The sequence below is a fragment of the Chelonia mydas genome, chromosome 11 (assembly GCF_015237465.2).
Source record: "Chelonia mydas isolate rCheMyd1 chromosome 11, rCheMyd1.pri.v2, whole genome shotgun sequence".
NCBI lineage: Eukaryota > Metazoa > Chordata > Testudines > Cheloniidae > Chelonia > Chelonia mydas.
In genome coordinates this window covers 44,772,005-44,794,229 of record NC_051251.2, presented here as the reverse complement: position 1 = coordinate 44,794,229, position 22,225 = coordinate 44,772,005, and the positions used below count along the sequence as shown (strand labels likewise).

Below are 22,225 nucleotides of genomic sequence, written 5' to 3'. Positions count from 1 at the left end.
TTAATAACTTAATATAACAGATGAACATAATACATATTAAGCTAAATGTAAGAATATGCTTCTTAGTGACCTTGATTTATTAATAAAATAGCCTTTCTTTTTCCATATCTATTGTTAATAGCAAGAATGGTGTAACTCTATGGACCTGATCCTGATTTACACCAGTGTAACTTGGATCAAAATCAGGCTGATTGTCTCCTATTCTTCACAACTCGGTAGGAGATTGATGAAATGGTAATTAGTCATTCCAGGGCTGTAGAAAGCTTTGCTTCAGTGGGGGACTTCAAAATCTGTTTAGGAACTCTTTTCTCTTCAGGTTCCTGTGCTATCACTTACAAACAAACAAAAAACCCTAGCAACATTGCATGCACTGTTTCAGAGCAGCAGCCGTGTTAGTCTGTATCCGCAAAAAGAAAAGGAGTACTCATGGCACCTTAGAGACTAACAAATTTATCTGAGCGTAAGCTTTCATGAGCTACAGCTCACTTCATCAGATGCATGCAGTGACTTTCACCCAAAGGGGGCCCTCGAGTCCTACTGCATTCTATGAGTAGCTCCCACTGGAGTTATTTAAAGCTTTGAGCCAGGCCAAGAGGGCCTATAATAAGTTCAGTGACTTTACCCATAACACACGCAGCTGGTTGTATTGTTCTTTAACACCTACTGGTATTTAAACAGATAAGCAGAATAGGAGAGAGAATTTTCCTCGGCTTGCTTTCCTTAAGCCAGCAGCAATCACAGACCACAGTGGCAGCAGATACAATGCAAACTGTATTCCACATTGCCTGGCTGTCTAACACAGCATTGATCGATGGTATGGAGTCTGCAGACCTTGTGAGAATGGATCCATAAAATCACTGCAGCCATTAACTTTCTCTCTCTTTTTTAACCATGCTCTCTGTGTTTGAGTATTCTGCTTCAGACTAGAAGCCTATGTCGCAGTGCTGGGATATTGAAACCCCAGGGCAGGTCAAGAAGGAAAGTGACAAATTGACATGAAGTAATTGTGTTAGAGGTTTGTGGTGAAATTAAATAAAAATCCCCCTGTTTAGGCAACACTGACAGCAGCAGTGCTAATATGTTCTGCTGTTTGCTGTAGGCATGTACCCTTGCGGAAAGAAGAAAAACTCTTTTCCAGTGACCTCTAGTTAAAACTTCTCATACCCAAGTTAACTATCCTTTACAGGATTAATACTTTAGTTTTTGAGTATTCAAAGTTGTGCTAGACATTTTGCAAACAAATAAGAAAGATACGGTTCCTGCCTGGAAGACCTTATGATTTAAATATGATAAAACACAACAACTGAGAGTAACAAACAATGTGTGTAGTGAAGATTAAAGCAACAGAGTCACAAGGTCATTCCATAATTATACACGTCTTAATAGTTTAACAAAATATGTACATTTTGAATATTGAAATTTTCCAAACCCTAGCTTTTAAACAAAAACAGACACCTCCCACTTCTCCAAGAAAGAAAACAAAACACACACATCTTCTGGTTTTCCTCCTTCCCCTGCTGATTTCCCTGACAAGTTCACTCACTGCCTAGTTTTAACCTTCCCCTGCACCGAGTCAGCCTTTATTTATGTTCTATCATCGTCCATTATCTGAGACCAAAGTGATCAAATCCAGAGCACTTAGCTGGGAGGTGATAAACCCAGGTTCTGAGCCCCACTTTGCCTGAGTCAGAGCAGGCATTTGAACTCAGGTCTTCCATGCTGCAGGTGAGTGCCCTAAATGCCAGGTTTTGTGAATGGTGCATAAGCCCCTGGTGAATTGAGTTCGTAAGATTTTTTTTCTTGTCTGAAACTATTTGGTAAATTTGTGTCAAACTCACAAATAGTTTCAGCCAACCCAATATTGCATCTTTCAGTGAACAAACTATTCGTCTGAAAAATGTTGCTTTGCTCTAAAGTACTATTCAGCATGAGTAAAGTTATCAGATGTTGGCCCAGAAATGTGATATCCAAAAGGCTGTGACTGGCTACTGATAGTTGAAATGGTCTAAATTTATGTATGTGGTAGAAGAAGGCAGGGAAAATTAGGGGAAGAACTAAAATAGTCTCTAAGGTGCCACAAGGACTCCTCTTCTTTTTGCGGATACAGACAAACACGGCTGCTACTCTGAAACCACTGAATAGCTTCATCCTCATAGTTTCATTATCATTATTTATAGAAAAGCCAAAAATGTGCTAGGCACTTAACATACGTCTGTGTAGGGTGGTTTCCTGCCTTGAATAGTTTACAAAATAGAGCCCAATTCTGCCACCCTTATGCAGATTAGCAGTTTATTTCAAGAGAAGTGCTATTGATTTCACTGGGTCTATCTGTGTGAGTAAGAACCCGTCACACCAGATTTGTAGGACTGGGACTTTAGTCAGGTAACCGGGTTAGTGCTAACTAGTTCTTAAAGCTGTTGATAGCACGTAATATTCCTAATCTGCTAAAAGTTGATCAGAATAAATGAATGAGTGCAAAAAGATTCATATTAGAAGATGTGTAGATTTTGAAGAGACCATGGTGGGCAGTTCTTCATTATATTCTCACTACTACTATACTCAAATAGATTAAAAAATCCAATTCAGATTTTTGTTTCAAATGAGACTATTGGTCGAACATAATTACTGATTTCATGTGAGTTTCCATTTTTGAAATTAAAGCCTGTTGAAGATACAGTTGCACTGTAGAAAATGCATTTTATATTAATTCAGAATTTCTTCAATCAATTGATTTTTGTCTATTAAGAAAACCCTCATTAGCATTCTGGCCAGTCTGCTTGCCTATCGGTAGTTTAAGATTTGCACTCATTTCATTGCTGCTTAAACTCATTTTCACCATGTCATAAATTAATTATTTGTATTAAAGGTATGCAGAATCAGTAGTACTTTCCAAGATTTTATTACGCTCTAAGTAACCATCTACAAAAGGTATAACCTTAATCTTTATTAGTGTTTGAAGGAGCTGCACTGATAAATTAAAAGGAATATCTCTTCTTTAAGAAATGTTAAAACAGAGGTTCAACTTTTTATAAATTTAAGGTTGCACTGAAAAATAAGGGTTACAGGTATGATGAGAAATTAATTTGCAAAATACTAAACAACTTATTCCATAAATAATGTCCTTTTTGCGATCTTGGATTTTCTACAGGCCACATTTTCTCACCAGATTCAGTCTAATGCCATACTCCATGGCATTAGATAGGCATGGTTGATCGGGTATTGCTCAAATTCAGTTAGGATGGCTGATCTTGGTCTTCTGAATCACTAGAACTGGCTGTATATAAATACTTGAATCAAAGATAAGTCAGCAGAGATTAAACTGACAAAGTTCAGACTTCAGAAGAATTCGTCTTCTAATTTTTGGATTTATTTATGTATTTATTTATCTTTGTCAGAGACAACTTCAATAATTAATACGAGCATTAATTCTTTTTTATGCACCATCTTCAAATCCTAATACTATGTGATGACTTGTTTACAATTTGGAGAGAACTACCTCAAGCATTCATATTATTGCGAATTGGCACCCTGGTGCTTAAATGTTTCAGATTATAAAACGATCAGTGCTTTCTCAATTGATTAATTCTACACTTCTATTCAAACAGCATCTTTAAACAAATGTTATCTTAGAGCATGGAGGGAATGAGATGACAAGTTTTGTGCATTTACTGTAAGAAAATTGAAACATTTGGAGGTAAAGTGAAATATCCTTTAAAAATAGAAATCTAAGCCACTTGGTATGTCAGATATTTTCAATTGTTCATGTTTCATTTCTCTCCCTTCTGCTTAGTTCCTCTAGGGCCAGAATCGAATACCCTTACTTGCATTGAGTAGTACCTTACTCCATAGGTAGTGCAACTAAAGTAATTGGGATTAACAGTGCATTGAATGTGAAATAATTTGTTAGGAAATGTCATTTCTCTGTTCTGCCCTGCTCCTTAAGAATTTTATCTGCATTATTACTGTTACGTTTTTTTAAGACTTGAGTTTTTAAAATCTTGCTAAATCATTTCTGATATGAAACTGAAGAGCTATTTTTATTCACCTACTGTCGTCTTGCTGGTGCACAAGCCAGGAGAAGTATTAACAGCTGTATTGTTCCAATTTAGCTCTTGGATGACTGGAATTCAGGAAATGCTAGAATATGTTCAGAAAAGAGTGGATCAACTAATCAGACAGTGTCCTGCTTACAAAGAACTTGCTTTAAAGAAACAAGGGCTCACTGCCTCACTAGAAGATTATCTAAAGAAGGTATATTATAAAAGGCATCCTCATTAATGTATTCATGCAGACTGCATTGAATTTCTGTACTATAGCTGTTAGAACATTAGACTTCGCTTCTGGTTTAATAATGCCAAATAATGTACTTAGCTGGTAGAGAGGATAGGTGAATTGTACCTATGAAATGCTGAGTGCGGCTGTAGGAACCAGTATATTTAAATGCCTTGCTCTGAAAATGAAGCTGATTCTACAAAGGCATTATACCTATTAAATAATAAATCATGAATTTGCTTTGATAATGAGCCCTTTGTTTTGGCAAAGATGAGCAAGCAATCCTGGACTGTGACTTGCAAGTAAGTTTCTTGCATTCTTTATATTTTTTTCCATATTTTGTTTTGTCGACAATGAGAAAGGAGGTGAAGCAAACTCGGGGGACAACAGGAATGGGGATTGTGAACCACAGCACAGGTGATGTGATTTCTCTGTGCTGCCAAAGGAAAGTGTATCACATTCATAATAACAGCTCCTTTTACTCATTAAGGAATTGATCCTGAAAGGTACTGAAAGCCTTCTGTGTGTCTTCAGCTCTCTCTGACCTCTGTTATTTTGCATTAGACCTAGAATAGGCGTTTAGGACTTCCCTTTGAGCCTATGTGCCTGTTCTACCTCTAATGCAATATAATATTTGTAGCAAGGTTCGTAGCAAAGACGTCCCCAAGTGCAGACCAAAACTATTAAATAATAATTAATGATTCAATAATTATTCAATATGCAATTTGACATTTCATAATGTACATGTGATGCTTACAGGGAACTATTCTGAATCAAATGGGAAGAAGTCAATTTGCTATCCATGGATCCCTTTACACACACTTTCTATAAATGAGGTTTCAGGATATTGGAGCATGATGAACATACTGCATAGTTTAAATAGTCGAGAAGAAAAGACTCACTGGTACCTTCTGTTGGTCCTGCACAAAAGGCCTCACTAGGAAAATGTGAATCTAAATCAAATGAATTCTCTAAATGTAACTATTTTCAACTTCATCATTTTTAGTCCCACATTTTCATATGTGGTCTCTGATTCTGGGTGCCTCAGTTTTGGGCACACACACCCCCCAGACACCCAGAATTGGAGGACATTTTGAACATTTGAGCCAAAAGGTCTGAGCTTTCCTCACAGAATGCTTCCCAGTGTCTCACCCTCCCAAGTAAAACACTTCCCATTGCAACCTCCCATTAAAGCCAAGCATTCTGAAGGATCTGGTGCTAAATTAGGCTCCCTTTGACACATACAGTTCCTGGACCAAATTCAGAAGCCACATTTTAAAATGGATGGTAAACATGAATTCACATACCTAGCGGTGGCTATGTATACCACATATAGAGTCATCTGAAGCTGCTCTTCATGACCTATCCTATTGCCAGCATACATGCACAACTCTTGTTGTCATTAAGAGAAGTTATGTGCACGTATCTGCAGAAAAAAGACCTTTTAGATTGCTAGAGAAGTTTTAAAGATGCTTTATTTTTTTAAATGGCCCAGTCTATAAAACAAACTTTTTTAAAACATAAGGTATCTTGAAAGTATTCAGTTAAAGGTAGTAAATTCTAGATTATAACATTGTGAAGCTTCAAACTTATTAAAATAACAATGCTGGACTAATTAGGGTGAGAGAAAAACAATTTAGATAAAATGAGAGAGAGCAGGCATGAACCTTTGTCCCAAGTGCAAACCAGACCTTTTTAATTAGATTTGAAATAGATTAATTTGGTTGGTTGGTTGGCTTTTTTGTTTTTGGCATCCTCTGTATTTCCTGAAATCAAAGTGGTACAATGCCAAGAGCTATGTCTGTTCCCTCACTTTGTTCTATGCAAGTTTATGTTTTTATTATGCCTAATGATGTAAATTAATATAATTATGTATATATTATATTTTTAACTAAAGGTATCATTGTCAATAAAAAAAATCAGTCCGATACTTGCAATCAGTATGGATCCTGGTTCTTGTTTGACTGAGTCGGAGAAAGTTTTGAATGAATACCTAGAACTGTCTAATCAAGCTAAGGTAAAAAAAACAAAAAAAAAAAAAAAAACCTTTTCATATGCTATTACCCTAAGTAATAGCTGGGGATGGGCATGTTTCCTTAGAAGGAAAATAGGTCTTCATTTTTATTAAATCTTATAGTCCATCAACAATAATATAACTAAAACTGCAAGCAGGTAATTCTTACAGTTAGGGTACTCTGCATTCTCATCTCAGCCCTACCTTTTTTTAGTATCATCCTATCCTCTGTTAGTATCTCAAGATCCAAACACAGTCAGATTTTAATACCCTTGGAAGCGTCATTCTAGATGTATATCACTGATCCACCAACTTTTGGGATGTCAAAAATTACATGTTCAAGAATGTGGTCATCAAAAATTCCAGCTGTGAGATTCTCTCCCACTCAGGTTCCTTCATGCTGGGTAAAAGGGCTGGAATGGTGTAAAAGCCCAGGTCCATACACAGGTATTGTAGAGACAGCCGTAAGACTGCCTTCTAGGAACGCCACAGCATGAATCATTGCAGGGAGGCTGTTGTAACCAGATAGACCGCACAACATGCAAAAGGGCCTTAAAGCTACTTTAGCTCTCCCACCCCCCACCTGCCCACTTTCTGCTAATCTGTTGAAATCTCACCCCAGCTTCATATTTCAAGGCTAAGCTGGGAGCTCTTTAAAAATGCAGCTATATGTATTCTTTTCGGAACTAGTCCCAATTTGAGTATATATCTGAAAACTCAGTATCTTTGTTGTTCTTTTTCCTCGTTGTCTTATACCAGTTTATATAATCCAATCATTTGGTTTGTACAGTAGCACTGAAACTAAATTTACATACAAGCAATTCTGAAGAACACTCAGCAAGAATATAAAAATAACAGAAGATTTGTAAGAGCCATTCTTTGTGGCAAATGAGCATGAAATAATTTTTGCCAACATTTCTGCTCAATTTGTGTAACACTATTCTGACGCAAATATTTCCTTTGCCTGTTGTGATCTTTCTCTAGAAACCGTATAATGTGCTTTGACTACAGTATCCTCGCCATGCACCCTTTCCTTCTATGGAATTTCATAGGGTATATAGCTTGCATTCTGGCTGAGTGTCAGAGATAAATATACCATGTGCTATGAATCCAAAAGATGGACTAAAGTATCCAAAGCTATCTTAGGCCTCTAGATATAGAAATATATGCATCAAATACTTTTCCTAGTTCTGATGCCATCCTCACAGGTGCAGTTTTGGATGAGAACATTATGCATGCAGGACAATAATTCCATAAATTCACTTCTTAAAGTATTTATGTATTTTTTGAGAAAATTTGGGATCCAGAAGTCATTTGAAAAACACATAAGCAAAACCTCTGTCTTGTTTCCTGAAATGATTTACCTTCATGTTTACCAGACTTTTCACATTTAAATGAAACCCTGGATCCTTTCAATACTAGGGCAGTAAATGCTAGCTAGGCTTTTCACTAGGGTTGGATTTTATTCATGACTGTTCTTATGTGTTTTTGAGAACAAAGTGTTGCTGTCAAAGTCCTTTCTGGCAATTTATTCACTAGGTTCCATGTGAAATCAAAGCAACATCTAATTTCAGGAAGAGGTGTTTCCGATTTTATAGGGCCCACTAGAACAAGTACGTGTAACGCTTGAGTAAAACATTTGTGCTTGCCCAGAGTTGTGAGCTAACACAGTAGAGCTGAAAAACAGAATCCTGGCTGATTCTACCAGTGTGGTGGTAATGTCCAGGAAATCTGCACAACCAACCCATAGTAAAATACTACTGGGTTTGGGGAGTGGAGACAGTAAGCAGACATGATATGCTGTTTGGCCCCTATTCTGATTTTGGGGGATTGCAGATTTGCACTGCATGGGAACTTACTGACCATGCTCTTTGTTGTGGATGACACATCCCTTTCCTCTATCAGCATTCCCAGGTGGAGAATTTCCCTTGCTTTTTTGTCAAGTGGCTACACTGATTTTAAATATTCAGACACACATTTTTTCCATTTAAAATTAGCAAATTTTATTATGTTCAGGCTCTGTGTTTGGTTTCAAAACTGTCACAGGAGGGGGATGTTTAGCTTTGGCATTTAAAGTACATTTTGAGTTGTTCCTTTGCTATGTAGGTGGGTGGGTTAAACAGAGCCAATACTGCCAGAAATTAACATTAGGATGTGAATTTTCACGAGCCCTTTCCAATCACCATATACTGTGTTCTATGTTTATGTCCTCATAGGAAACGTCACATGAACTGGAAGCAGCTGTGAGAATTATTAATGAAGTGGAAGAATTTGAACCTGCAGAGGTGGCAGCTTTCTCTAGCAAAGCTGACCTTCTAAATGAAGAACTGGCAACACTTAACAAAAATATTAGTTCAAAACTAGACGTTCTAAAAGCTTATGTTGCATTTTTAAAGTCAGCGAAGGAGGTACAGATTCCCTACTGAATTACCGGACTTCACTCTGTAATTTTACAAGATGGAGAGAGAACAAGGGTTTTGCCTAGCCTAAAATAGCATCTAGGGCTGCTGTCCCAGGGAAGGCTGTGGAGGCCTCCTAGCTACACAGCCTATAGGCTGCAGTCTATTCCAAATGAGGTAATTTTCCTCAGAAAGGGCCTCAGTTAAATCAGTGCAAGAACTGTGTGTAGTCCAGCCCTCGTCAGTTAATTTACACAAGCATAAGGATTTGCATGCATGCAGTTCTTGCACTGATTTAACTACATTGGTTTAAGACACCAATGTAGTTAAATCAGTGCAACCCCCCTCACGTGAATATCTTTTTAAAAGTGCTAACATTGGTACAGCTTGCCTCAGTAAATAAACCAAAACCAAGCTATACTGATATAATTTCTTTAGATTAGTATAATTGTGTCCACACTAGGGTCTGGTTTTTCTACCAATGTAATTAAATTGGTAGAAAAAAAACCAGTTTAGTTAAATTGGTGCAAAAATTGAATTAAAATGTTGCAAGCATAAACCACCCCAGCTGAGACCATAATCAGTCCCTTTGTTTCTAACATGCTTTTAGTAACTGATAAACCTGGGCTAGTAATAGAACTAGATGTTTTGGATCCTTGTTTTTAAATACTTAAACACTATTCACTAATATTTTCCTTGTATGTTTTAAACTAAAATGAGAACAGAGGTGGAACTGGATCTTTCATATAAATTTGGCCATAGCAATTAAGTTCTCAATTCTAGTGACACTAATTAAGAACAATATCACATTTACTTGTTCATATCCTAACGTTTGACTTTCAGTGTTTTTTTATGTTTGTCACATGTTGTATTTGTCTAATGCTAATTTTTGTTACTTCACATTAAATGGAGCTAAACAACTTATAATATTTGTATAATAGATGACAGACATTGAACACATTGCTACCAACTTAAAAACGTATTGCTGTGTGCTTAGAAGCTCTCGTTGCATAATAAACTTTTCATTTCAGTCCCGAGCCTATTTGCCAGCTGTTAAAATAGGTTTCCAGGTTACTTAACACACTTCTGCTTGTTTTATGATTGTCCAGTTTTCTGTAGAGGAGGATGCGGTTTAAAACATGGAAAACGTTCATTAATGTATTACTCAAATCTACCGCCATGTCTGATTTGAGAGATTGAGGCCTGTATTTTTATTCTTGCATTTTTCTGCAGGTAAATGACCAGGCTCAAAGTCTGAAGGAATTCTATAAATCTGAACCTGTGCAAACAGAGAGTGAAGCTGAAAACAAGACTGTGATGGAGTCAGCTGATACTCAGTGGCTGATGGTTTTAAAGAAGATTCTTTCTACTCAAGATATGGGGCATGATTTTATTAATTCATTAAATATGGTGAGACTGTAGTTCACTGAGTTATCACTGTAGCAAGGATTAATTGTTAAATTCACAATCATAACTTCAAATATGCACTAAAATACCATAACTACTGACAAATTAAGAGTAGATCTATGGATCCTACTCCCATGCCCCCAGGAGCTTGCCCAGGGCACAGTATTTCTATTGTGTGTCGGGGGGGGGGGGGGGGGGGAGGGAGGGGGCATAATTAGAGCTGAGCAAAATTTGGAATTTCCACCTGTGGGAAATGTTGACATTTTTTTTTTTCATTTCAAAATGTTTTTCTTTTTCTTTTCTTTTCTTTTTTTTTTGGCAGCACAGAAATTCTAAAAAATTTGGTTTGGAAATGGCAAAACATTTCATTTTGACATTTGCAATAGAAATAAAACATTTTGACATTTCTGAAATTTAAATGTTTCATTTTGTTTTGTTGAATTCACTCCAAAGGCTCCTCAACATTACACCGCATTTCCCTAGCATATTGCCTTAGGAGAGGCATAGTTTGGGTCCCCATTGTCTCCTATGAGCCAGTCTCCTTGGAGGACTATCTGTGTGTCCATGCTGCATTGTGGAGGATGAACTCCTTCAGGGAGACTGGCTCAAAGGAGACAGTAGGGGACCCAAACCACACTTGCCATAAGGCAATGCTACTAAAATGCCCTTTATTTTTTTTAACCGATTTGAAACTAAATGTTTTGGGTCAACTCAATATAACAAAATATCTTGATTCAGACTGAACTGACCCAAAACAAAATATTTCATGCTGATTTTCTCATCAGAAAAACCACAGTAATGTGGTTAAATTGGGAGGAAATTCTTAGGTGACAATTATTTTTTAACTTGAAATTTCAAAGGAAGTTAAGGCAGCTTAAACATTTTATCACCTTCTAATTCTTGTCGATTGAGCTTGCAGAATTTGAAAACCTATGAAAACCTTCCATTACAGTGCAGTAGGGCATGCCTGGATATATAACCCTCTTCAGGCCATGCAGGAATTGCTAGCAAGTGACCAGCTGATCCAGCTGCACATAAGGATAAAATGCATTTGTAGACAATTTAAAGGTGAGATCATCCCTCCCATAGTCTCCATTCATGGATCACTCCCATCCCATGCAGAGTGTGAGTGAGGAAAGCTAGCTCTGCACCACTCACTCCTCTTCTGCACCTTGTGGAAGGCAGTCAGCATATCTGGGATCTGCATGAGTAGACTGGACACTTGGAAGCCTGGAGCAGGAGCAAGTAGGCCAGCCTGATGGAGTTTAAGCAGAAATAATTATATAGCTAGGGATGGTATTATTTCTTTTACTGAGGTGCCTTCTGAGGGTCCCAGGGGCCACCACAGTCAGGATCCCTGTTAGCATGATTTAATGGAGCTGTGCCATCTGGGGTTATGGAAGCACAGGGTCTCCATGCAGATAACCCTGGCCTTCTGTAGATCCCTGAGCCTTTGTCAGGTTTGTGGGCTGGCCCTACCTTCTTTTCCACTGGGGATGCAGCAAACCCCACCCCATCAAAGGAACAATAGGGGAGGAAGTCTGCAAGCAGATCCTCATGGACATTTTCTCCCAAATCCCCTTCTTATGGGTTTCTCCAGAGGAGGAAAAGTTTCAGGCCATTGGTCTTTAAGTGAAGCAGTGGTCTCCAGATTGGATGCCAGGTAATGCTTAGTTCTGTCACTGATATGCTGTGTGGTCTGAGCAAGTCACGTTAGCCTTTTTGTGTTTGTCTCCATGCAGGAATTAACACTTCCTTACATCACAGGGGGCCAGCGGGGATGAGTATTTGTGCAATATTTTCAAACTAAGAAAGCACTAGATGAGTGCTAGGTGGTATTATGATCAATTCAACTCTAAAATCTTTTGTGAGGGGAGGCAGTGTGGTACAGTGGTGTGGGTATGAGGCAGGGACTCAGGAGGCTTGGGTTCTAGTCCTCACTCTGCTGGGTGACCGAGGGAAAGTCACTTTACTTCTTTGTGTCCCCTATCCAGTCAGGTGAGGCTTGTCAGCTATGGCAGACAGTCTACCTAAGAGAGGGAAAATTCTCATTTTAAATCAAGAACATTCAGCCTGACCAGCCAGTTTGTAAAAACTGTGCCAATCATACATGCTCTACAGGTCTGCTACACTGCTGACTCCAGCTAACGGGACAAGGCCAAGCAAGCATAAAAAGTTTTGTGATTAAAATAAAATAACCTTTTAGAACTGGTTTTTCACAGACACATTTTACTCACATTAGACTCACATATTTCTATTTGTGCAATATACAGTTTACTCTGCATCCACTAAGAGGCAGTCTGTACTAGTGGAAAATATAAAAGGACTTTTTAGAAAAATGGATGATAGAACTGTCTCCACATAGTTTATCCTTGCTGATGTTCTCTCAGATATTGCCTCTTCCAAGGCTTAGCTATTGCTGCCAACATGTCTTCTGCTAATGTGGTCCTAGTATATTCTTGGGGGGTGTATTATAAATCTTTATCCGTGTCTGGATATAATTTACACACACCGCCTTCCTCAGAGGAAAAATTCTGGGCTAGAGTTGGGAAAAGAGTAAAGAGAATTATCAAGTTTTCTATGATGTCACTGAGGTGAGTCCTCCAAAAAAAACCCTCAAAGACAAAAAACCCAAAAGTACTGAATATGTTTGCCTCATGTTATCCCACAAGTGTTTCAGCCTTGTGCAAAGGGAACCACATCTAAGGATAAGTAAGTAGTTTCTCCTTCAGTCCCATTCAATTCTTTGCTGAAAGTTCCAACAACTGTGTGAATTAATGCCAATGTTGTGTGACAGGGTCGGGCTGGATGGCTACAGGAGAGTTATAAAAGGCAGATATATTAGCCCCAGGTTAAGTAGGTCCCTTTTCCCTGGGTAAGGTAGCAGGGAAGGTTCCAGAACACTCAGGAACTTTCTAGAACTAATTAAGGCAGGCAGGCTAATTAGGACACCTGTAGCAAATTGGGAAGCTGCTAGAATTAATTAAGGCTAATCAGGACATCTGGCTTAAAAAGGCTCTCACTCCAGTTAGTGAGGTGTGTACGAGGAGCTGGGAGCAAGAGGTGCAAGAAGCTGAGAGTGAGAAGGTGTACTACTGGAAGACTGAAAAGTACAAGAATTATCAGACATCAGGACGAAGGTCATGTGGTGAGAATAAAGAAGGTGTTGGGAGGAGGCCATGGGGAAGTAGCCCGGGGAGTTGTAGCTGTCACGCAGCTGTTACAAGAGCCACTGTAGACAGCTGCAATCCACAGAGCCCTGGGCTGGAACCCAGAGTAGAGGGTGGGCCCGGGTTTCCCCCATCCCTCCTTGATACCGGAGGAGTCGAACTGGACTGTGAGTTCCACCAGAGGGGAAGGTCTCTAGTCTGTTCCCCGATCCACTAGGTAGACCAGCAGAGACTGTGGAGATTGTTCTCCTTCCTTTTCCCCATGCTGGCCAATGATGAGGTTATCTGAGTGAACAGCAGATTTGAGCCACGAAAGTGGCCAAATTGAGGGCTACTGTGAATCTCTGAGGCGAGCAAAATCCGCCAATAAGCGCAGGACCCACCAAGGTAGAGGAGGAACTTTGTCACAGTTGGTAGTTTTTCTGTTGTTGAACACTGTCCATTAAGCATTGTCTTGAAGATTCCACCTGATTTTTGCATGGCCATCAAGCAGTCATCAAAAGGTGATAATTCTTGGTCACTGCTGAACCAAAGAACCAGCCTCCAATGTCCACTCCCTTCAGCCACCCAGTCCTCTATAACCACTGCATTTATACGCACACAAACAACCAGGAATTTCCAAAATGATTATGCTGGATTATACTGATTGTTTTCTGCTCTCTTTTAAATTTTGTTGAGGGAAAAACTCTAAATTTGTTTTGTATTCTTGCAAAAAATGTGTTATTCTCTTTGGGGAAAATGAAAATGCATTTATCGTTTATTTACCAGGTGAATAAGAATCTTATATTAAAGTTGGAAAACGTTGTGCAAGTAACTGAAGATACTATTGACAAACTAAATAAAGAAAAGGAAGAGCTGACGCACCTGTGGACAACATGGAAACTCCATATCAATCAAGTAAAGTCCATCAAACAAAAATGTTGGAAATTTAAAGAGCAATTTAAAAAAGTAAGTGAAACATATTTGAAGAAGACAGCTTTGGCAAACATTTCTGCATCATTAATAGTCTGAAATTATCACCTGTCAGTGGTTCTCTCACCATGAAGAGAGATCACCCTATGGAATAGGTCCTTTAATATCCCCAACTTTATTTTCTGCTACTGTTGAATGAAACATGCCGAAAACGCTTCCTGTTTTTTCATTGTTTTTCAATATTTAATTGGTCGTAATTTTGAAACAGTTTCAGCCAGTTCTGTTTGCTGCATTAAACTGCTTGATTTTTCTAACATTTTTGTGTCATGCACACCATAAAATGCTGCTGAAGATAACATTTTGAGAACCACTGCTTTATATAATGCATAGCATTAACTTTGGGTGTGGGGAAGGACTCTGACACCACTACCGAATTTTAAGCTTACAAATATTTTGTTGAAAGAGACAGTGTTAGGGGAAAAAAGTAGAATGCTTATAAATGTTATGGGTTTCTTCTTAGTTTTTTTTACAAGCACATTACAATTTTCTAATCATGTATTTGTACTGAAAAGAAGAGCATTTAAATGTACTTTCCCAGACAGCACACATTTATTTCTCTGGCATGATTGTGGCTGAATAGTTACTTCAGCTGTATTAATTACTTCCAGTAAACCAAATCCTAGTTCTGTGAATAAAGCCAGAGTAAATGGGCTATGGAGGGGTTAATGAGAAAAGGATTTTCTCTAGCGCAGGGGAAGATTGCAGATTACTTCAGCAGCTACAGTGATGGCTGCAGTCCACTATGCGACCAGTATCACATGTTTTAGCCAGGTTTCAGAGTAGCAGCCGTGTTAGTCTGTATCCGCAAAAAGAAAAGGAGGACTTGATGCACCTTACAGACTAAACAATTTATTTGAGCATAAGCTTTCGTGAGCTACAGCTCCCTTGATCAGATGCATTCAGTTCATCTGACTAATTGTTTATCCACTAATACCCCCAACCTAGTTATTGCTAAACCACTCTACAAGCTCTTGCAGAGAAAGCACTATGGGGTTCCATTGTGCGTCGCTTTTCCAGCCTCCCTTCACCCCAGTGCATGTGAATCTCTCCAGCTACACTGTGCTTAGAGTCTTCAGTAGCCCTTCAGAATGTCAGAGGATTTGCACCAGATTGAGATTTATCATTTTAAAACAAATTTAGGACAGGCGGCAGCTTCCTTTACATTATCTTTAGGATCTACCATTTTTACAGGTGTACTATCACGCTATGGAATTCTACTGACAGAATTTAGATGAATTTTTTTATTTTTACTTTATTTACAAAAATGAGCTTTTCAATGAAATGTAAATTGTTTAATGCAGATAAAAATGTACTCGTGTGTTGTGTCACTGTTTCTTATAGACTACTCATAACTTAATGATTCTTGAGGAGGGTCTCAGACCTGCTGCAGCAGTTGACCTTGGGAGTAACTTTCAGATTCTCTTAGAACTACAACAAAAATTTAACCAAATGAAACAACAGTTTCAGGTGAGAAATTGGTGAGATCCAAAGTGAAAGAAAGTTCTTTGCAAATCCCTGATCCTACAAAGAGTTACATTTACATTGAGTTCAGTGGGGCTGCGCACTGGAAAAAGTCTTTGCAGGATTAGGCTTTACATTTTATACTCTATATAGGGTTGTGTATGCAAACTGTCTTTTGTGGTGTGTTAACTCCTCAGAACGTCACCTACAATTTTAGCTGCAAATTGGGAACGATGCACAAGGAAAGGCTGGATATACAGAAGAAAAATTAGTCCAGTGCACAAGGGCAAAAAAAGGACATCCCAGCTCCGTGCTTGGGGAGTTGCAGAACTGCTTGGGGGCTGGGGTATTTCTGTACATGAGCTTCTTACCTCCTCCACATTACAACTCCTGATTCCAGGAAAGTCTCTCTGTCTCCCATTCCTCTCATTCATGCTCTGCAGGCTTGAGTCCCACCTGTCATGCCTTCCAGCATCCAGAAGACCTCCTTGCTTCCTAGCACAGCACCCCTAGTTGCCACTTCTAAACTCCAGATCCTAGGTGACATTCGTCTGTGAAGTCTCTAGTATCCAACGAGTTAATATCAATCTGACAATGAGAAAGGAGTGTCGATACTACAGGAAGATCCCTTTTCATTGTATATTGTTCGCTACAGTTCTTGACCTTGCTAGAATCCTGAAGTACAGGGGCAATTGAAAATGTGGGGAACAAAAAACTTGATTGTCCACAGCTCAAAATGCAGATCTGGTCCAGACTTTCCTAACTGTAGGGGTTTATGGATCTGAGGTTTTGGTTCAGATCCATTTCTAAAAAGTTCAGGTTCACTTCTAGAAATGAGGAAAGATTCAGAAAAGCATGGAGAAGAGGATGGCATTTTTTTTCTAAGACAGTTTCCCCATCCCTAATTTACATTTGATGAAAAAATACATGAAAAGTAATTCCTGCAAATCTGAGTAATTTATTGCGTTTATTTGCTAGCAACTAACTGCTGAGGTTGAATACACAGTAAAATTATCAGAATTGCTGAGCCTAAAAGGAGTTCCTGTTAAAGAAAATTCTGAGAAGGTAAATGAGCTTACTCATCTTCAGCAGAGGATAAAAGAAAGATTGACAGAATATGATGAAATTTTCAACAAGTCAGTCAAATTCCATCATGTCAAAGAACAAGTAAGTATAATAATCTTTATCCTTAAAAATATATACCTTTTTCCTGTTGCAACTAATTTCTTTTTGTTTCTGGTACTACCTGTCATCTTTGTTTTGCCCCAAACTAAAAACATTTACCCACCTGTGGGACTGAACTGAAACTCTGGATCTGAAATCCTCTGAAACCTGGTGAGCTCAAACTCTGGATCTAAATCACAAATTCTGTGCCTCGGACCTATCCCTACACATTTTATTATGTCAACATATGATGATGAGGAAGGGAATCGTGTAACTTCCTTTAACAAATTATTTCAAACATATTCCAGCTGGAATGGCTCATAAAATCAGGAGAACTGGAGATTCCTGAAACAAGTGAGATCCCTGATGATGCACACCAAGCTAAAGCCCACCTTGCTAATACTCAGGAAAAACATGCGCATATCGGACATCTATATAAACTGGCTCTTACCCTAGGAGTGGACAGCCTTTCTGCAGTGCAGCATTCTGTAAGTAATATCTGAATGATCAGTAAATTTGGCATTGCATATTATAGCCTGAAGCATTAGAGCTATCTGACTGACTTCTTGATGTGCATACAACTCATTAATGCCCTGGGAAAAAACTAATTCATAGCATTAATAACTCTTCTAAAAGAGGGCAGAAAAAATAGAAAGCAAAATGGTTAAGCATTTTCACACTTATGTTTTTAAAATGTATTTTTAATGTAGTGACTCTGATTTGTCTGCAGATTTTTCTTTTGCATCAAACTAAAAGAAGTCTTCAACAGTGGAGCTTACTGTTCAGCAGTCCCACTAACTTTATGAATCATTGTGGTGCAGAGAAAACATGTTTAGTTTTTCAGAAATCTCACTATTTTGTTTTTGGCTTTTGGTTTGTTTTTAAATTATGAGTTCTGTGAATACAGTCAATGTTGGAGGGAGGAGATGGAAAATCTGCTTTCCTGCTCCCTGATATTCTTTGTGCAGATCAGGTCCTAATAGCTGATTTCTTGACAGCTGCTAAAGTATGTAAGTTTTAGACTCCTGCTACTTTTTAGAGGTGGTTTTGTATCCGTATTCTTTTATAAACAAATTATGGTGAAAGAACAAACAGGGAAATATAATAAAAATGTCATCCTATTACTGGATTCTAGCCTTTCTCCAGAGACTCATTTTCCCAGTGAAATTGGGTATCGTTTTAGGAAAGTATTATTCCTTCCTAGCAAGATTGTCACTTGCCCTATATATTTGTGGAAGGGAAGAAAGGGGGCACAAAGCACTCCCGTGCTCCCCCTTCACAAGTTATCCACGTCGCCAGTCTGCACATGGGAGGGAGGGAGAAGGCTCTAAGGCACCACTACTCCCCATAAACAGAGGAGAGGGGACTGGCCAGAACCTGGGGGCTCCAGGGCAGGAATTGCAACTCTGAACCACAGTTCCTGTCCTAGACTGTTTATGGGGTGGTGCAGCCATATTTCCCCTTTCTATAGGCTAGGAGCAATGTCTTAATCTAGCCCTTAATGGTTAATGTTACCCACACTGGGATAGATATTCTTTCTCTGAAATAATTTTATTTTTAATTGACCAAGTCTAAGATAAAGCAGAAACATTTTCCGTATTTTAAACCCTAAGCAATGTCATAAGAGTTAGGCATTTGCTATGTTGTGTAGGCAGCAGATCCAGCTCATAATTTATTTCATTTTCTATTGTCTGGGTACACCGCAAGAAGGACAGGAGACTTGTTATGGGTTTTAATCAGGCCGCAACTTTGTTATATATAGATGTCTGGGACTACCTGGCAGATAAAGTGTACGGTGAAGGCAAATCCATGCTTATTCAAATCAATTCTCCAGGGCTTCCACCAGCCCCCCTTTGTTTCCATCCAGGTCCCCCAGCCGACCCATGGCTTGGACCTTACCATCCATCACCCTCATAAGAAGGTTAAGGAGGGCTATGAGAACGGGGGGGTTGGCTACCTGCCGTACCAATCAGGGGAGTCCCCAACCCCCTCCCCTGTTCTATTCCTTTATCCAGTACCTCCCTTTAAGTCCTTTACCAGGCCATTTATCTGGTCACTGGCTGCCCTCCCTATGGAGTAACTGCACTGAACATCTGCCAAAAGGAGACACCAGCAATTTGCTTGGCTGCCTCCCCCCAAACCCCGCTGGGCTCTCAGACATCTCCAAATGGCCTCCTGCCTAGAAGCCCTACTGGGGAGAAAGAACCCATTGTCCTATGTATGATCATCAAGGGGCACCAGCAGTTGCTTTGTCCTTGACCCAGTACTGCAACAACCACCCTCCACGGAGGGCTGCATAGGCAACCCCTTCTCTGGATCCTTGAATTGACAAGACTCCTTAAAAGAAAACAAAATAAACAACTTGTAAGCTGGAGCCAAAAATCTCCATTTCGCTGACCACATCACATTCCGAGGTTCCAGAGAGCCAGTGGCATCTGCTCGGGTTCACTGCTAGTGTCTGGTGCAAGCTCACAAAATCTGTCAAACTGGAAACAAGACAAAGCGTCTGCTATGCCATTATCCATGCCCGGCACGTGCTTTGAAGAAAAACAGAAGTTGAAGGTTAAGCATTGTAGAACAAATGCCCTTACCAACTTCATAACCCTGTGTGATCTGGAAGTTTGGCGATTGATAACCTGTACCACTGCCATGATGTCGCACCAGAAACACACCCTTTTATTAGCCAACTCCAATCCCCAGATCACCTCCGCAACTAAAATGGGGGAAAATTCGAAGAAGGTAATGTCACACAACCCCATTTTGTGTCCAGGCAGTGGACCATTTTTGTGCACACTGTTTGCCTTGATAAAACACCCCAAAACCTGCGCCCCTTGCCACATCCGAGTGGATTTTTAACCCCCTTTGTAATAACCATTCCTCCCTCCACGACACCCTATTAAATCGACTCAGAAAACTTTCCCACTTTAATTGACTAAGTCTAAGATAAAGCAGAAACATTTTCTGTATTTTAAACCCTAAGCAATGTCATAAGAGTTAGACTTTTGCTATGTTGTGTAGGCAGCACATCCAGCTCATAATTATTTCATTTTCTACTCTCTCTTTTTTTTAGAACTGCTTTAATATTTCTATAAAGACTCTACAGCAGGAGCTTGCTACTCTGGAGTGTGACAGCATTAACTGGAGAACCAAAGCAGATAAGTATGAGGAGGAACTGTCACACAACTTCCAGTACTGCACAAGTAGAGAAGAGATAAATGAGGTCTGGTGAAAAGAACAGATTAAATTACTAAAAGCTGTTGTGTGCTATAATGTGTGTTACGGCTTAGGTATTCCCACAAATACCACATACATATACAGTAAAGTAGATTTTCATCTTACCAGCAGCCCTTGATCCACATACAAACAGCAAAATCTATGGCCTATGTTTAAAATCCAAGCCTGTGTTCAAATCTACGTGAAGCTACCATGCTGACATTAATGGCTTTCACACAAAAAAAGAGGGATGCAAATATAGCAGCTGCACTTTCTCAGGTTCAGATGTGCAGCATAGCTCTTATCTAAATCTGGTTCAGTTCAGTTGCTTGGGTTTATAAATGTCTTTAAAGTAAAGCCTCAAACAAATGCAGTATTTTATGTATCATGTAGCTTTACTGTCGTTCCTCACGTTAAAAAGAATTATCAGCATTCTAATTAGAGGTTTAAATGTGATCTGCAAAGGATTTTTAAATGATTTTTTACCAACCCCTCCTTTTTTAATTATGTATAAACAAGACCAGAAGGCATTCATTAAAAAAGACAAAACAAAACATTTAGTCATTTTTTACTTTAGAAATATCAGAATGTCACATCTGATCTTCCTTGGGTCTTGGAGGAATTTTGGGGGCCTCGGCTATGTGGTTTGACACCTTAAATTGCAGCAGTGTTGAGACTTTAACAGGACATCCTTTCAGCCAAGTGTTCATTAGGCACTGAAGTAAAATCAAAACATAGAAAGGAGGGGAAAAAAAACCCATTAACCAGTCTGACTAAAAGTCACTTAGCCTATCAATTGATCCATTTTTAATCTTTATCTCTTGTGATAGCAGAATGTCATTATTTTGCCAATCACCATAGCATCTTCCAGGGTAGAAATATCTTGGATTTTGAATGTAAAAAGCAAATTTTCATTATTTCATTTTATTTTTAACAAAACCTTTCAGGCTTTCTTTATACACCACAAAGAAACTAAAGGGACATAAGATCCATGTATTTTCCCCTGGCAGGTCACCTTTAACAGAGTCAACAAAACAAATTTAAGGTTCACATTTCCAATGTGCTGTACTACAATTAGCTCTTTTAAAATAACATACATGCTGCTTTGAAAGCTTTTATGCTGTGTTCAGTTCTGGGCACCCTACTTAGATTGGAAGCTCCTTGTGGCAGGGCCCCAGCTCTTTGTTATGTTTGTACAGCACCTAGCACAATAGGGTACTATTCCATGGTTCGGGCTCCTAGACACTATGGTAATACAAATACCACTAATAAATAATAACAATAAAATATCCTTGCATATTTAGCAGAAATAGCAGTTCAATTATAAACAACAAAAATGAATAGAGGTTTGATAGATTGAAAGGACTGTTTAGTTTAAACTGAGAATGAATAAGAGGGGACAAGAAAGAGTATGCATACGAATTAATGGTATAGAAAAGATAAATGGGGCACTCATATTTACCCTGTTCTCATCAAACAGGAACATGGTAACATTTAAAACCAATGAACGAAAAATCTCTTTGACACTACACATTATAGAGGTCAAGAAGGTTAGGATTTTAAAAATGGGTCAGCCACTTAATGTAGATAATGAGAACATCCACAGTTCGTTGGGTAGCAGTCAGAGCAAAAATCAAAATTAGGAAGAAATTGACATAGGTTGAAATAGGTTAATTGAAATAGGTTAATCCATAATTGTCCATTTAAGGGAATCTTGTACATTTCTCAGAAGGGCTGGTTGAAAATTTTCCATTGAACTGTTTTTTCAGCAGAAAATTGGATTTTTGATTAAACAGGGTTTTTTTATTTAAAATGCCTACTTTTCAGGGAGAATTTCAGTGGTGTTATTGAAAAACGGAATGCCCCCAAACTGAATTATTTTGATTCTGAAGTAACACTGTGGTGCCTCATAATAGTCGTAGTTTGGGTGCCTCATGCTCCCAGTCTCTTCTGTGGCTCAGGTTCTCCCCCTGGACTTCATCCTCCATGATCCACTGCAGCCAACTGCCAGTATGAACCACCTCTCTTCATTGTGGGGCAGGGGAAACTGGGGTACCTCATGGGAGATGTAGTCTGACCAGGGAGCCCATTCTAGAGAGGAGAATGGGAGCACAAAGCATCGCAGCAGCATTTCACAAACAAAATATTCTAGG

At 38.9% G+C, this 22,225-nt stretch overlaps 1 protein-coding gene across 8 annotated transcripts in view; it reads left to right on the top strand.

The window, feature by feature from the left end:
• The window catches only part of CCDC141 (coiled-coil domain containing 141), a 158,335-nt gene that overhangs the window by 87,559 nt on the left and 48,551 nt on the right, over positions 1 to 22,225 (top strand). For all 8 annotated transcript variants that reach the window (XM_043524935.1, XM_037912984.2, XM_043524934.1 and 5 more), the window contains 9 exons: positions 4,110 to 4,251; positions 6,170 to 6,289; positions 8,503 to 8,694; positions 9,919 to 10,095; positions 14,031 to 14,210; positions 15,576 to 15,701; positions 16,674 to 16,862; positions 17,168 to 17,347; positions 19,930 to 20,079. In XM_043524935.1, coding sequence (XP_043380870.1) covers positions 4,110 to 4,251; positions 6,170 to 6,289; positions 8,503 to 8,694; positions 9,919 to 10,095; positions 14,031 to 14,210; positions 15,576 to 15,701; positions 16,674 to 16,862; positions 17,168 to 17,347; positions 19,930 to 20,079 — 1,456 coding nt within the window. The remainder of the gene's footprint in view (positions 1 to 4,109; positions 4,252 to 6,169; positions 6,290 to 8,502; positions 8,695 to 9,918; positions 10,096 to 14,030; positions 14,211 to 15,575; positions 15,702 to 16,673; positions 16,863 to 17,167; positions 17,348 to 19,929; positions 20,080 to 22,225) is intronic.